At 37.5% G+C, this 13,942-nt stretch overlaps 1 protein-coding gene across 2 annotated transcripts in view; it reads left to right on the top strand.

Moving 5' to 3' along the window:
* LOC102693511 (inactive dipeptidyl peptidase 10-like) overlaps positions 1–13,942 on the top strand; it is a 121,513-nt gene that overhangs the window by 87,159 nt on the left and 20,412 nt on the right. For both annotated transcript variants that reach the window (XR_011191290.1, XM_069196644.1), the window contains exons 6-7: positions 11,649–11,701; positions 11,793–11,874. Coding sequence is in view for 1 of the 2 variants with exons in the window: in XM_069196644.1 (XP_069052745.1) it covers positions 11,649–11,701; positions 11,793–11,874 (135 nt within the window). In the remaining variant the exon portion in view is untranslated. The remainder of the gene's footprint in view (positions 1–11,648; positions 11,702–11,792; positions 11,875–13,942) is intronic.

Raw genomic sequence — 13,942 nt, 5'->3', positions numbered from 1 at the left:
ATATTGGTTAAATCTACAGTTTATAAGAAAGGAAACCTAGGCTAATTGACATTTACAGTATCAAGACCTTTTCTTAGGGTTATTCAGGTTAGCTGTGGCTGAACCAAATAAATGTTATACAATACCTCACTAAAACGTATTTGCCCTCCATTATCCAAATAGGATATGAGACTGACATTTCAACATGGATCTGCTCCTCTAATGCTACTCAATGAGAACTCTTACGTTGTTGGCTATGCTAATTATTGTGCTAACCCCAAAAAACGCATTCTGAGGTAACCTACCATTTTTAATATGAGGATAGATTTCAAAATAATAAACTGTGGATTAGGATGAATATAGTATACAGAGTACAGTACAGTATATATATTCTTACCTGAATAGGAGCATGATAATACTTAAAGACTGAACAATCATGTTAAGACAGTATCTTTGAAACAGTGTTTCAAAACACCAAATTATAGAAGGTTATGGGCATCATCAGGATGCAATAATGTGAATGAAGATTTTCAAATGCAGCAGTATCATCTATTATCACAGAACTATTTAAAATATTAATTGTGAAATTGGAGAGGAGAGATTAATTATGCAGAGAGAAGCGTGACTAGACAGTAGTAAGGTCATCTTTGAGTTAATAAAAGCAGCATATAGAGTAGATCATGCATTAACAGTTTAATAAATGCATTCAATACTGGATCATCATGCATGATTTTCCTTTCTCTTTTTATTATCTCTACACAGAGTACTGCAGTACACAGATGTTTACCCTGCAGGTGCCAGCCAGACGTAGTATAAGAAACTGTCCCGAATGAAGTTTTTCCTTTGCTCTTGTAACGTGCTGTAGTTGCAAAACATAGTTAAATTGTCACACAAGAAAATTGTATTTAACAGTTTGGCTCAGGACCTCTCTCTGTGGTGGAATGTACACACAGTATTCCTGGGGACAGAGGTGGAACAGACACATTGATTTAGCACTTGAACACTTCATTTCAATCATTTTGTTACACAGTAGACTTGTTCTCTTTTGATTACCTGAATCACTCCATGGCCATTACTACAGGATGCTGCACAATGGTTAATCACAAATTTCTAGCCATAATTAGGTTTAGGCTTTTTGGAGAACATTTGTCTTTTGATGTATCATGTTATTCCTAGTGTATTATTACAGTACTATCGACTAACTGCAGTGAATTATTGGTCTTTCTGGTGCACCCACAGAGACAGACATATTACTTTATTCCATTGGCAAGGCTGAATCTCTTGTAAATGTACATATTGTATATTCATTGAATTTTGTTCTGGAGGTTATAGGTCTCTGAAAACATTTCAATCTTTTTTAGAATAGTTTTAAGGCATTATTACATAAAACAATACAGGGTATGAATGTTTCTTTGTTTATTTTAGTAAATTGTCATTCTAAATAAATACTGTTAATAACTATTTCCACATTCACATACTGTACAGTATATACAGTGCCTGAGTAATCAGACCCTTCTTATGGAGTCCCATTTCGTGAAATTATTCTGCATTTTTAAATTCATATTTTATTCAAAACCTGAATGATCAAAATGAAGAACTGAAAGGAAGTTACGGTAAATGTCAGCAAAAACTGATAAAAAAATGAAATGTTGATTACATTAATATTCAATACTGTGAACTCAATATTTATTGGATGTACAGTATCTTTGGCAAGATAATAATAATATAATAATTATATCTGCATACCTTTCTGGGTAAATCTCTTCTAACTTTGCACACCTATTTTTTTTTTACTATTTGCCTGATCTTTTACTTTAACTATTTGCTCAGTCTGTTTCTCCTTCAGTCCAAACAAGATTTCCAGTCCCTGTAGAGAAGTAGCCCCATAGCCTGATGCTGCCACCACCATGCTTGACTGTATGGATGGGGTAGACTGGGAGGTTTGCTGTGTTGAGTCTGCGCCAGCACCTGGTACAATATTTAGACAAAAACGTTTCAACACCCTTTGCCACATTTCTGCAGCATAACAAAGATGCTTTGTTCCAAATTCAGTGCAGGATATGAAAAAGGTTTCCCACTCAAACATGCCCCAGTTGTGGAGTGACTGGGATATTGATGACTGATACACATTTTCTCCCTCCTTCCCATGGCCTCAGTAGCTTTTCCAGAGTTGCTGTTGGACTCACAGTGGCTTCCCCCATGAGTTTATTCCTTGCCCAGCTGCCTAGTCTGAAGGTACAATGTGTGGTGCGGTGCACCTTCTGTTTCTAGATTATTGAATACACTGCTCAGAGGGACATTCAGAGACTTCAAAGTTTTTTGTGCCCTTCTCCTGATTTTTCAATGACTTTATCTTGACTGGCTTTGAAAGCTCCTTAGTATTCAGGATTGAGTCTTTTCTTGGCATCTTCATACCTGACCAAGGAACATTACAGAAACAGGATTTTACAATTTTTCTTGCATATTAACTGTCTTCATCTTTCTTTTTTTGTTTTATTGATCTGAATGTGTGTTTATAACAAACATTTTTTGCTACTTTAAAGTGTCATGCAGGCAAGCTTTAAAGCAGAGGTTTTGTAATAAAGATTTAAGTACAAGACTTAAAAAGAAGGAATACATTTTTTCTGTAATGGAGCTTTGATATAGCTTAAGTGTTTGTTTCATTTGTTTCTGGTTCTACATTAAAAGCCCCTATTCTTAATTATCTCCTGTGTACAACAACAGCAGTGATGGTAGTAATAATAATAATATCCTGAAATGCAGAACTATAGAACAGATTAAAACCATATCAGTCTAGTCAATTTAACAGAATGCATTGTTTTTACCATGAAAGATCACCTCCCTTTTTGCTGAATGGAATGCCATTTCACATTACGTCATCATTTAATTAAATGACATGTCTGATGAGAGGAGCTATTAATCATTGCCTTGTAGCTGAAGTTGATCAATGCTTGATGGCTAATGAATGAAAAATAGCTTGTGTTCTATTTTGGGTCCCTGAACCAAGTGGGACAAGATCTCGTTGACTCAGAGATTCAGGTCAGCTCATCCCTCATTTCTTCATATATTAAGGCTTAATTGCTTTTCCTCATCTTTACAGTGGAAATGTAATAGCCCTGGCATGAGGACACATCTCTTCTGAATTATTTAATAACAATGTTACTGTAGCCTTTGGCAAATTGGAGAGAGAGAACCAAGTACAATTTGTGATTTATTGCTGTCTGTAAAGTAATGATTACCTTCATTGGCTTTTACTGTAACATTTTTTGTCTTGGATGCTTTATCTAGTATTGCTTGCCTGTGCTTCGCCCACAGTTTTGTTTGCTTTATATGTATACACCAACACACAATGCTCAATGCTCACCAATATATCACAGTACTAATATTTCTAAGGTTTTTCCTTGCTGTTGCAAATGTATTAACATGCTTTCAAATTCATTTTTTTCTATGGAAAAGCTTTTAGAATAAATGCAGTTGTAATGCATTGAGTTAATTGTGATTCAAAGTTATTGAACACTTGCTCTTAAGCTTTGTGAGAGGCCAGTTCAGTTAAACAAAAAATTAAAGTGGGACATACACTATTCTTGCAACCAGTTTCTTCTGTTATTTTCCTGATCCAATCTTTATTGACTTATTAAAACAGAACAAGGCACAGACTAAATTACAACAGATATGTGACAAGCAAACAAGGGATTGAAAACTCTTGATGAACAAGAAAAGAAAGAGTAATCAAACACATATTGGAGGCAGGAAAAGGTATCAACATTTAGTAAGTTTTTGCCCTCAAAAATGTAATCTAGCTGTACAGTAGTTCTTTCAATAAAACATTGTCTGCAGATGAATCCAAAAATTCTGTTATGAGGTTGTACCAATTGTCACCCAGCCTCATAAAATAGGACTTTTAGTTTCCTTCAGACTTGCAAACAAACAACTGCAGACGGAGAGGAAATTCAGGATCATTCTGACTCAGCAGCACATTGCATCTACGACGAGGTCAAGTGCAATCTTCAGTTGAAACTGCTGGTATGGTGTTGCGCTGCAGCTTGTGCAAGTTAAAAACTGATTCGTTGGTTTTATTAATTAACATTACTTTATTAACCCTTTACAATTTCTTGCATTAGGAATTTGTCTTTTCTCATACCCCAGCTTGCTGTTCATGAGACACAGACAAACAGACAGGGATAGAAGCTGAGGGTCAGAGCGCAGGGTCAGCCATTGTACAGCGCCCCTGGAGCAGTTGGGGTTAAGGGCCTTGCTCAGGAGCCCAATGGAGTAGGATTCCTATGCCTGCGGGCTGCGGGATTTGAACTGTTTCCTGTTCTCGGAGGAAAAGAAAGAAGTATCGTAGGCTGCACCCCAATAAGGACATCTGTCCTCCATCACATGTCCAGTTCTGTATCTCTAATACAGATACTGTAAGTGAGTGCAGGCAATTTGTATTGAAGATGGTGCCAGGGAGTCTGGCCACTTCTTGTAGACCAGGGTGAAACAGCTCCTAAGCATATTTTTCCAAATATGTGAAAGGCTATGAAATTGTGGGGAGGTGGCATTACATGATGGCATTACTTGTTTATCTGTCTTGGCAATAAAACATTTCATATAATCCTCATCTTGACCGTGCCTAATTATCCTGAGTACAGGAGGCACTTCTTTACAGAAAGTGTCGTGGAGTCTGGAAGTAGGTACCCAGCCATGTTGCCGGAGCCAATAACTTGACTTGTTTGAATGAGATATCTTCGATCAATTAACTTCTACTACCAAACAGTCTAGATGAGTCTCTTGTTTTGAACCTTTCTAATGTCCTCAACAGATTACACGACGATCCTTGTTTCCACTCTGTCATGAGTCTGTCTTTTCTAAATACTGTCCTTTGAGTTTGTGGACTAAGATGTTATCTCAAGGGGTGACTCGGCTCTTCCATGCTTTTAAACGATTTGAATACCTAATATACTGTAAATTGAGTGCATCTCACCACGTATTGGTTGAACAGTCTGTGAACATTGAAGGGCCACAGGAGATACAGAACAACATGGAGTAACAGAAGAGAGAGTGTAAAATGAAGTTAAATTTAAACCACTGAAGTAATACAGGAAAAGGCCAGGTGTAAATGATGTGTTTGACTCCAATAACCTTCCTAAATTCACTGTGAGGCTATGAAATCCCAGCATTTCTCCATAAAACCATACGTTGCCTTTTCTAACCTAGTGGTGAGTTCTTACAACCTATTTGCAGGAGGTCCCAGTCTTTCCTAAAGGCAGAAAGCTGCTACAGCCATCTACATCAGTGACTAGTGAAGCTCTGCAAAAACACTTTACCTTTTTATTGTTTGCCAAAAGCTTTCTGTGAAAGAGGCTTTCTGTCTTTTACCTAATAAAATATTAAAGATTAGGGTATTTTTGTATATTGAATAAGAATGCAACATTTGCTGTGCAATCGGTCATTGTCTTCTAAGGCATCTCCCTGATTTAAACTCGGTAGAAAGACATATTACTGCTGTCTAATACCTTCTATTGAGGACAGTGCCGGTAATATCCAGTCATTTCCAGTAATAGACAAGTTTTCTATGGCTATGAAAAAGGACAATGACATGCAGCTGTTTACCTTAGCAAAATTAGGAAGAATGCTGCTTGTTTAATATAAAATAATGTGATAGATCACATTAAACAATTCTGATCAAATCCAGAAAGGCCTTCTTGTATGTCCTCTTTTAAAACAATAGGAGTCTGCATCTAAGGAATCTAAGATGAGACGCTTACAAGGAACTATACCCATAGCTGGTTATAATGAGCACGCCAGCTTAGCAGCTCCTGTTACTCTCCACAGTGCAGACATCTTTGAATGAGAAGAGCTGCATGCTTTAAAACTAGTTTTAAACACATCTCCTGCAGCATTCTATTAACTGTGCATAACTGTGCATAAATAGTAAAACATGTTAGAAAAGGGGAAGGGAATACAGTAAAATCTCATTTTACGGAATGAGACATGGTCAGATTCATTCTGTAAAACAGAATTTTCCATAGAGTATTGTGTAGTTTACCCTCAGAATAATAGTAAGATGCAGAAAAAATATTAATAACATTGGACAATAATACAGTATATGCAAGCTTGTGCTGTTTCCATCACTAACAAATACCTATTCTACTGTTAAATAATTGTGTAACTACATTAGTATATTGTACTGTATAAAATGTTTCACCAGGATTGAGAATCAGATATGATTATTAAAGAACAATGTCAATTCTTGGTCCATTGTTAGTTTCAGTTATTTTCAGACCATCATTACTGGACTCAATGTCACTATAGACCATCATTTGTTCCTTCTTAAACCTTCGCCTTTAAGTCTTACAAAGGCCATATTCTCTGATGAGTTTGGATTTTACTGTGTCTGCTTCTATTGATATTCAGTATTTCTTTGTGCTAGTCCAGTATTATTTTTTCACATTCAGTACTTTATATACACATTATCTCGTAATCCATATTCTACAGTATGTGGCCATAGGTCTCTTCTGTAAGACCACGCAGTCTTTCAGTCTTTTTCCATCCATACACTCACTTACTGTTTCTTTCAATTCTGGGTTGCAGGGAAGGTCCAGAATTGAAGCCAGGTCCTCAGAGCTGCAAGGCAGCAATGCTAAGCACTGTGCCACTCTGTGGTCTTTCTATTTATGTTGATTGACACAATAGACTATGAAATACTCCACACACAAAATTCTTTTAGGCATTTCTATATACGTTGGCCATCACAACTGTGGGATCACCTGCACGATTTAATGAAGGCTGTAGTAGTAGTAGTAGTAGTAGTAGTAGTAGTAACAATTCCTTACGCTTCTATAATGCTTTTCTGGACACTCCTCTCAAAGCACTTTACAGGTAATGGGGACTCACCTCCACCACTACCGGTGCGACAGCAGCTTAATGCTCCAGTACACTCACCACACACCAGCTCTCAGTGGAGAGGAGAACAGAGTGATGAGGCCAGTTCAGAGATGGGGATTATTTGAAGGCCGTGATGGGTACAGGCCAGGGGGAAATTTGACCAGGAACCCTGGGTAACACCGCCTACTCTTTTCGAGAAACGCCCTGGGATTTTATGTCTCGTCTGAAGGACAGAGCCTTTTATTTTACTGTACAGTGTCCCCATCAGTGGCCTATAGAGTGCCCCGCTAACAACACTTCCAGCAGCAACCTTAGTTTTTCCATCCAAATACTAACCAGACTCCTTCCTGCTGAGCTTCAGTGGGCTGCCAGCTGTGAGTTGCAGGGTGGCGTGGCTGCTGGCTGGTAAGGTGGAAGTAAGCAAGAATGGAGACCTTGACGTGTTTTTGTTTGATACGGAAGAGAATTAGCCGAACTTCCTGACAGCACCAGGGGGGGTGTGTTTAGTTGTAGTTCCTGTGGGTGAATGTTTCCCCATTGGCAATCATAGTCTCGCATCCCCAAGGCTTCCTGCCGCCCAACGACAGTTTTATTGCCTGTTTTCACTTGATCGGTTTTAGTCTCCCAAGGCATATTCACAGTATGTTGTTGCAGTCTTTGTTGTCATGTTCTGTCAACCTCATCCTGCAGCGGTGTGAGGGCTGAGATCAGGAATTGTGTCAAGTTGTGATAGCTAACACGTATTTTGATGAGAAGAGAAAATAAGGATGAGGATAAATGTTAATAGCAAATTTCATTGCGATTATTCTCACGACTGCTGCATTTATCCATCTATACACTTCATTTTAAAAGGACATTTTTCTAGAGAGGATTAAAAATAAATAAAAATCGACGGTATCTCTTGATCCTGCAGTGGAGATTCTGTTGAATGTGAGCTTTCCTTAGGTTCCCATGGAAGTTATTAATTTTCTCCTTGCTAGGACAAGCCATGAAGAAAACAGGCAGTGAGTTTGTGCCTCATAAAATGGGATTAGCATGTCGTACTTGTAGAACAAATAAAGAGAAGCTCAGAGAGCTGTGCTTCTTTTTAGTCAGCTCATCTTTCCAGTTTAATATTAAATGTACTGTAAGTGAAAAGCTGCAGTTAAATCCACTTGAAGCTCATGCCTTATACTCCTAAAACAACCATGGAGTGCTGCACTGTACTCTGTCTTGCCTTCAATACATGAAATTTAGGGGAAAGATTTCTACACAGTAACTACTAACATTCAGAAATCACAAGGTTGTCAAAGACTGGATTGAAAACTCATAAGGTTACAGAGTAAGATTGCAAAATCTGAGCAATGAGCTGTTTTGGCAAAAGAAGATTCTTATACTACACAGATGAACATGAATTATTAACATTGGAATATTATTTAGTGAAAATAAGGTTAATACAATCTTGTGTTCTTGCTTGTTGTTTTCAAAGTCTTATTACAAATCGTTATTGTAAGAAATATGGTCTGATAATTGTCATATAGATTTCTGTAATAGGGGTTGAACCCATGCACTCTGCATATAACTTGATAAAATGCTTATGTGAATGCTTCTGAAGTTAATCTATGGAAAAAATTAAATTGCATATGTGTAGGCAATTTCTAGTGTAAAGGTAATTAATTTAAACTTTTTATTTAACTTTAAAAAATATTTTAAATGTACATTGCTCAAAAATTTCAACGTTTGCTAATTTACTTGAAAAATCCTACTGTATATCCAATATAGGGGAACTCAATACTGTTTTCAGGTTTCGGGGTTAAAAAGAATCAGAATTTCCAGCCACAGTGACAGTAAAGTGTGCACAGTAACCTGTAAAACCTCCAATTCACATCACAAAATAGACAACATCTGTGCAGTGCCGTGTTATGCAATTCAGAACGAGGCAACAAAACTTCCACTGTAAGCAAATATTGCTTTCGATTTCAACACTGCTGACAAATCTTACTTGTTAACTCTGCATGTCAACATGGTGACTTACAGCACTTTCACATAGTTCACAGTTTGGTGCTTCATTCAAAATGTGTATTTTTCTATAACATCAATTATCTTGTTACTGAGATTTAATAACAGGGTCTGAGAAATTGGATCTGCAGTTCTCCTTTAAATGCCAGCAGTAGAAATTAAAAGTATCATAAAACAATGGTACTGTACCTCTTGATAACAACCATTTTGTAGCCTGTTTTTCCTTTCCCTTTGTTTAATTTGGGGCAATGGGGATACTTTATGTACAGTATACAGTATATCAATATAACATCGATATAAATGTATGTCAGTCAAATCTCTTTTCAGTATAGGAAAGCAATGCCACCCACCTCATACAGTTTACAATTGGAAATAATGTGTATGTTAGCTCTCTTTCTTTTGGGAATGATTTAGCACTCTCACTTCAACAAACGTGTTTGTTTTGGGGGAAGTACGAAGAAATTGAAGCACCCAGTACAGCCCATGGAAACATGAGGAGTACATGGAAAATCCAATCAGGAAGAAGCGCCAGATGGGAAACAAACTCAGGAATTTGTACTGTGGCTGTGATGTAGCAGCCATGCCACTGTCCTGCCTGGTATAAATACAGTATGCATATACAGTATTTAAAGACATAGAATACATGACCACAAACAATTCTTGCCCATACAGAACTTTAATATTAGAATTTTTTAAGATGTACGTCTTAATCAGATACAGCGCTTTTTGCTGATTAGAATTCCTAAGGGCTGTTCTAGAGATCTAAAATATTATTTTCATTTTTTGGGAGACAGTAACTGCTAAAAATACAAATGCTTTGTAAGCGCTGAACTTCTTAAGGCAAAGCGGCAGAAACACATCTGTAAAAAGGGCCGCTATAAAGTCCTTTGAATCTGTAGAAAAGGGTAGGCCATGAGTAAAATATCAAAGAACAACATAAAAACTAATATTTCATTTCTGGTTTACAATTCTTTTTGTATGCAAGTGTGTGTATTATGTAGGGAACATAAGGATGTTTTACATGGTATGTTATGCTATAAGTCTGGAATTTGAATGTTCTCCCTGTTTGCTCCCTCAATGTGAAGACATACAGGTAGGTTAAGATTAAATAAGATCACTTTATGAGCCATATACAATTTCTTGCATTAGGAATTTGTCTTTTCGCATACCCCAGTTTGCTCTTCATGAGACACACAGATGGGGAGAGAGAAGCTTGGAGTCAGAGCTCAGGGTCAGCCATTTATATGGCGCCCCTGGAGCAAATTGGGTTAACGAGTAGGATTCCTCTGCTGGCCGCTGGATTTGAACCAGCAACCTTCCAGCAACAGGCGCAGATCCTTAGCCACAGTATTAATAGGTTAATAGGTTCCTAGGAAAATTAGCCCTGGTGGGCGGGGGTAATAATTGTATCAATTGTATCAGATGCTTCAGCTTGCCAGCAGACGTACCTGCAAACAGAACATCTAAAGTTGTACAGCACTTGGGCTATTTTCTTTGTAAAAGCTGCTGAAAGTGCCAAGTTCCTGACTAATCTGATAACTTCATCCTGTTTTCATATTTGCTACAGCATCAGAATTCTAAGCAGGAAATAACTCTAAGGGTTCCCTGCATATGATGTAGACCCTATACTGTATGTCTGGTGGACCTATAAATACTCCAGTGACAAAAATAATTTAAAATCTAACAAGATGCTTTTGTTATAGTGCAGCGCTGAAAGGAGGCAACGTTTACGCTCAGAGATCTTTACCTCTTTTATCTGTACAGCAATCAGCTTTTCAGATCTACTATGACAGTTTTATCAAAAAGGCAGGGCATTGCAGAGCTGTACATCAAATTGACTATAGAGGATGCCTCCCCCTGCCATTCTCTGACAGATAACTTATCATAATACGATTGCTTTATTTCCTTCCCTGAAAGACACTGGAGTTCCCTTGAGATTTCAAATTAAGATTGAGCACTGAGAGACAGGTACATCAGTCAAGGACCCATCATCTCCATGGGTAATTGAACTCCTTTGAGGTCTGTGATGATCATTTTTATTGTATGTTTTAATATGTGCTTGGTTGTTGTCTTTTCTATATTAACATGCAAATTCAGTCTCAGCTCCTGATTACCAAACGAATCTAGGCTGTGCTTGTGAAATATTATCGACTCACCTGACTGATGAACATCTTTCTTAAGCTTTTTTTTCTCATTTTTTTTCACATTCATGTTGATAGGTTTTCTTGTCAATAGTTATTACAATTCCTAACAATAATTAATATGACTAATTATTACTGAACCGGCAACCTGTTAATTTGTATGAACTAACAAATAATCTTTTTCAACACATTGGAAATACAAATCTAAGTGGTGTGCTTACAACTACAGTTTGCTGAAATTATACTAATTATGGTATAGTCTAGAGGCCAAGCTGTCTGGTAGGATAAACCAGATTCAGTTCTTTGAATATAGGCTGCGTGTTTTATTCTGATACAGTTTACATGGTATAGTTTTGTGTTATCTAAAAGTTCCACTAATCACAGCTTTCACACAAGGCAGATATACAGTACAGTACTACCTATTTTAAAGCAATACACTTTTTGAAAATATTATTACAGTATCATAGCATGATATGAAAAGATATGAATTACCAACAATGTGAACATACTGTATAAGCTTATATTTTACACAGTGCTAGTTCCTTTCTCACTAATAGTTTTTTTTCTTATTGTAATATGATACAGGCCTTAAAATGTTGAAGTATTAAAAGTAGAAAAATAATTAATTTAATTAGTTCTGCTTTTGTTTTCTAGGTTTACAAGTACTCCTTTACAGCTTCATATTCAGTATATGACCTGCATACTAGGTATGTATCTGAAAGACAAAGTAACATGCAAAAGCATATAACAGGTCATATGTTTTCTAAGTGTCATTTCTTTCTGTTGTTGAAACTCAAGGGAGATTGTGCCTCTGAACCCTCCTGAGGTACCAGATTCAGCGTTACAGTATGCGTCCTGGGGAATTCAAAAGCAACAGCTGGTAAAGAAAACTTTCTTTTCATCTTCAGAGTGTAAAGCTATAGCAGATTTGATGTAATTATTGCAATGGAAGTTTTGATCAGGTTTCTATTAAACTTTATCATTTCTGCTCCCTTTATCAAGTGATTCCTCCCAGCATGCCTAGTGCTCCAAAGAGTGGCAATCAATACAATTATAATGTGCAATTCAGAAACAGTGGGCCTTTTTCTTTTAGCTATGCTTTTGTAATGCTATTTAGTGTCAATGCGCATTTAGTTGATCTGATTTTTAAAAATAATGAGTTTCAATTTTCTTCAGAATAATTCTTTTCATTACTGGGTGGGGGATGCAAGTCATACACTATATTAACTTATTATAATAATAATAATAATAAACTTTATTTTATATAGCACCTTTAAAGGTGGCTTCTCAAAGTGCTTTACAGCATGACAATAAAATAAATACGAAGACTACAACAGTAAATAAGAAGAATACACAAGATAAGAAACAATTATAATTACAACAATACAACAATACAACAATAACAATAGAGGAGACCGTGGAAGATGGTACTAAGAAGAGCAGAGGGGTGAAGAATGGAACCAGTTAAGTAAAGGCTTTTCTGAAGAAGAAGGTTTTGAGTCTGGATTTGAAGGAGTTTAGAGAAGGTGACTCTCTGATATCCTTGGGCAAAGAGTTCCAGAGCTTGAGGGCATAGCAGGAGAAGGCCCTGTCGCCCATACAATGTAGACGGGCTTGGGGGACAGTAAGGAGGGCAGAATTTGAAGAGCCGAGGTTGCGAGGTGGGGAGTAGGGCGATAATAGTTCAGACAGGTATTGAGGTGTCAAGCCATGTAGATCCTTATAGATGAGCATGAGGATTTTAAAGTCTACATGGAATTTGACCGGAAGCCAGAGCAAGGACTCCAGGATGGGAGTAATGTGAACACTTGCACTAGACCTGGTCAGGATTCTGGCTGCTGAATTTTGGACATACTGCAGTTTGTTCAGAGTAGATTTAGAAACCCCTGCGAATAGAGCATTGCAGTAGTCAATTCGAGAGAATACAAATATGTTGATCAGCTTTTCAGCCACAGTTAATGATAGCGTAGGGCGTAGTCTTGCAATATTTCTAAGGTGAAAAAAAGATGTTCTGACAGTATGCTGTACATGTGGGTCGAATGTTAAGCCAGAATCGAATAAAACCCCAAGGTTTTTCAATTTTGATTGAAGCTCAAGTACAGAGCCATCTACAGAAAGGGTTACAGGACTGGCTTTACGAAGTTGATGGGGGGTACCAATAAGCATGACTTCAGTCTTGTCACAGTTGAGATGAAGGAAGTTTTGAGTCATCCAAATTTTTATGTTAGAGATTTAATTAGATAGAAGAGAGACAGCCACATCAGTGTCAGGTTTAGTATGGATGTATATTTCAGTATCGTCAGCGTAAAAATGAAAGCTGAGGCCATGTGATCTTAAAAGCTGACCAAGTTGGAACATGTAAATGCTGAAGAGCAAGGGGCCCAGTATTGAGCCCTGGGGGACACCAGACTTGACAAGACCAATTTCAGACCTGTACCCATTGAGAGAGACAAAGTGACAGCGATCAGTGAGGTAATATTTAAACCATTTGAGGGCAGTGTCAGAAACTCCAAACGCAGTCTCGAGACGAGAAAGTAAGATGTTATGGTCAACAGTGTCAAAGGCAGCACTGAGATCAAGAAGGATGAGTATGGAAAGAGAACCAGAATCAGAAGCTATTAGGAGATCATTGGTGTCTTTGACCAGGGCGGTTTCTGTGCTGTGAAGTTGACGGAAGCCAGATTGGAGGGGTTCGAAAAGGTTGTTTGTCGTGAGGTGGTTATGTAACTGAAGTGTGACAGCACATTCTAGAATTTTACAGAGAAAGGGTAAATTGGAGATGGGGCAAAAGTTGTTAAGATTGTCGAGAGCCATGTTAGGCTTCAGTTATAGTTACATTGTATAACTGCTCACAAACACCTGGATTGCAAGGTGTGGATTCAATTACACAGTACAAACTCGTCTGTGCTCATAATACCATGTCATTGATTTCACAGAGAACAGTTAGT

Source organism: Lepisosteus oculatus, chromosome 12 (assembly GCF_040954835.1).
Source record: "Lepisosteus oculatus isolate fLepOcu1 chromosome 12, fLepOcu1.hap2, whole genome shotgun sequence".
Taxonomy (NCBI): domain Eukaryota; kingdom Metazoa; phylum Chordata; class Actinopteri; order Semionotiformes; family Lepisosteidae; genus Lepisosteus; species Lepisosteus oculatus.
Note: the sequence above shows the minus strand (reverse complement) of the source record. Positions and strands in the feature narration are given on the sequence as shown.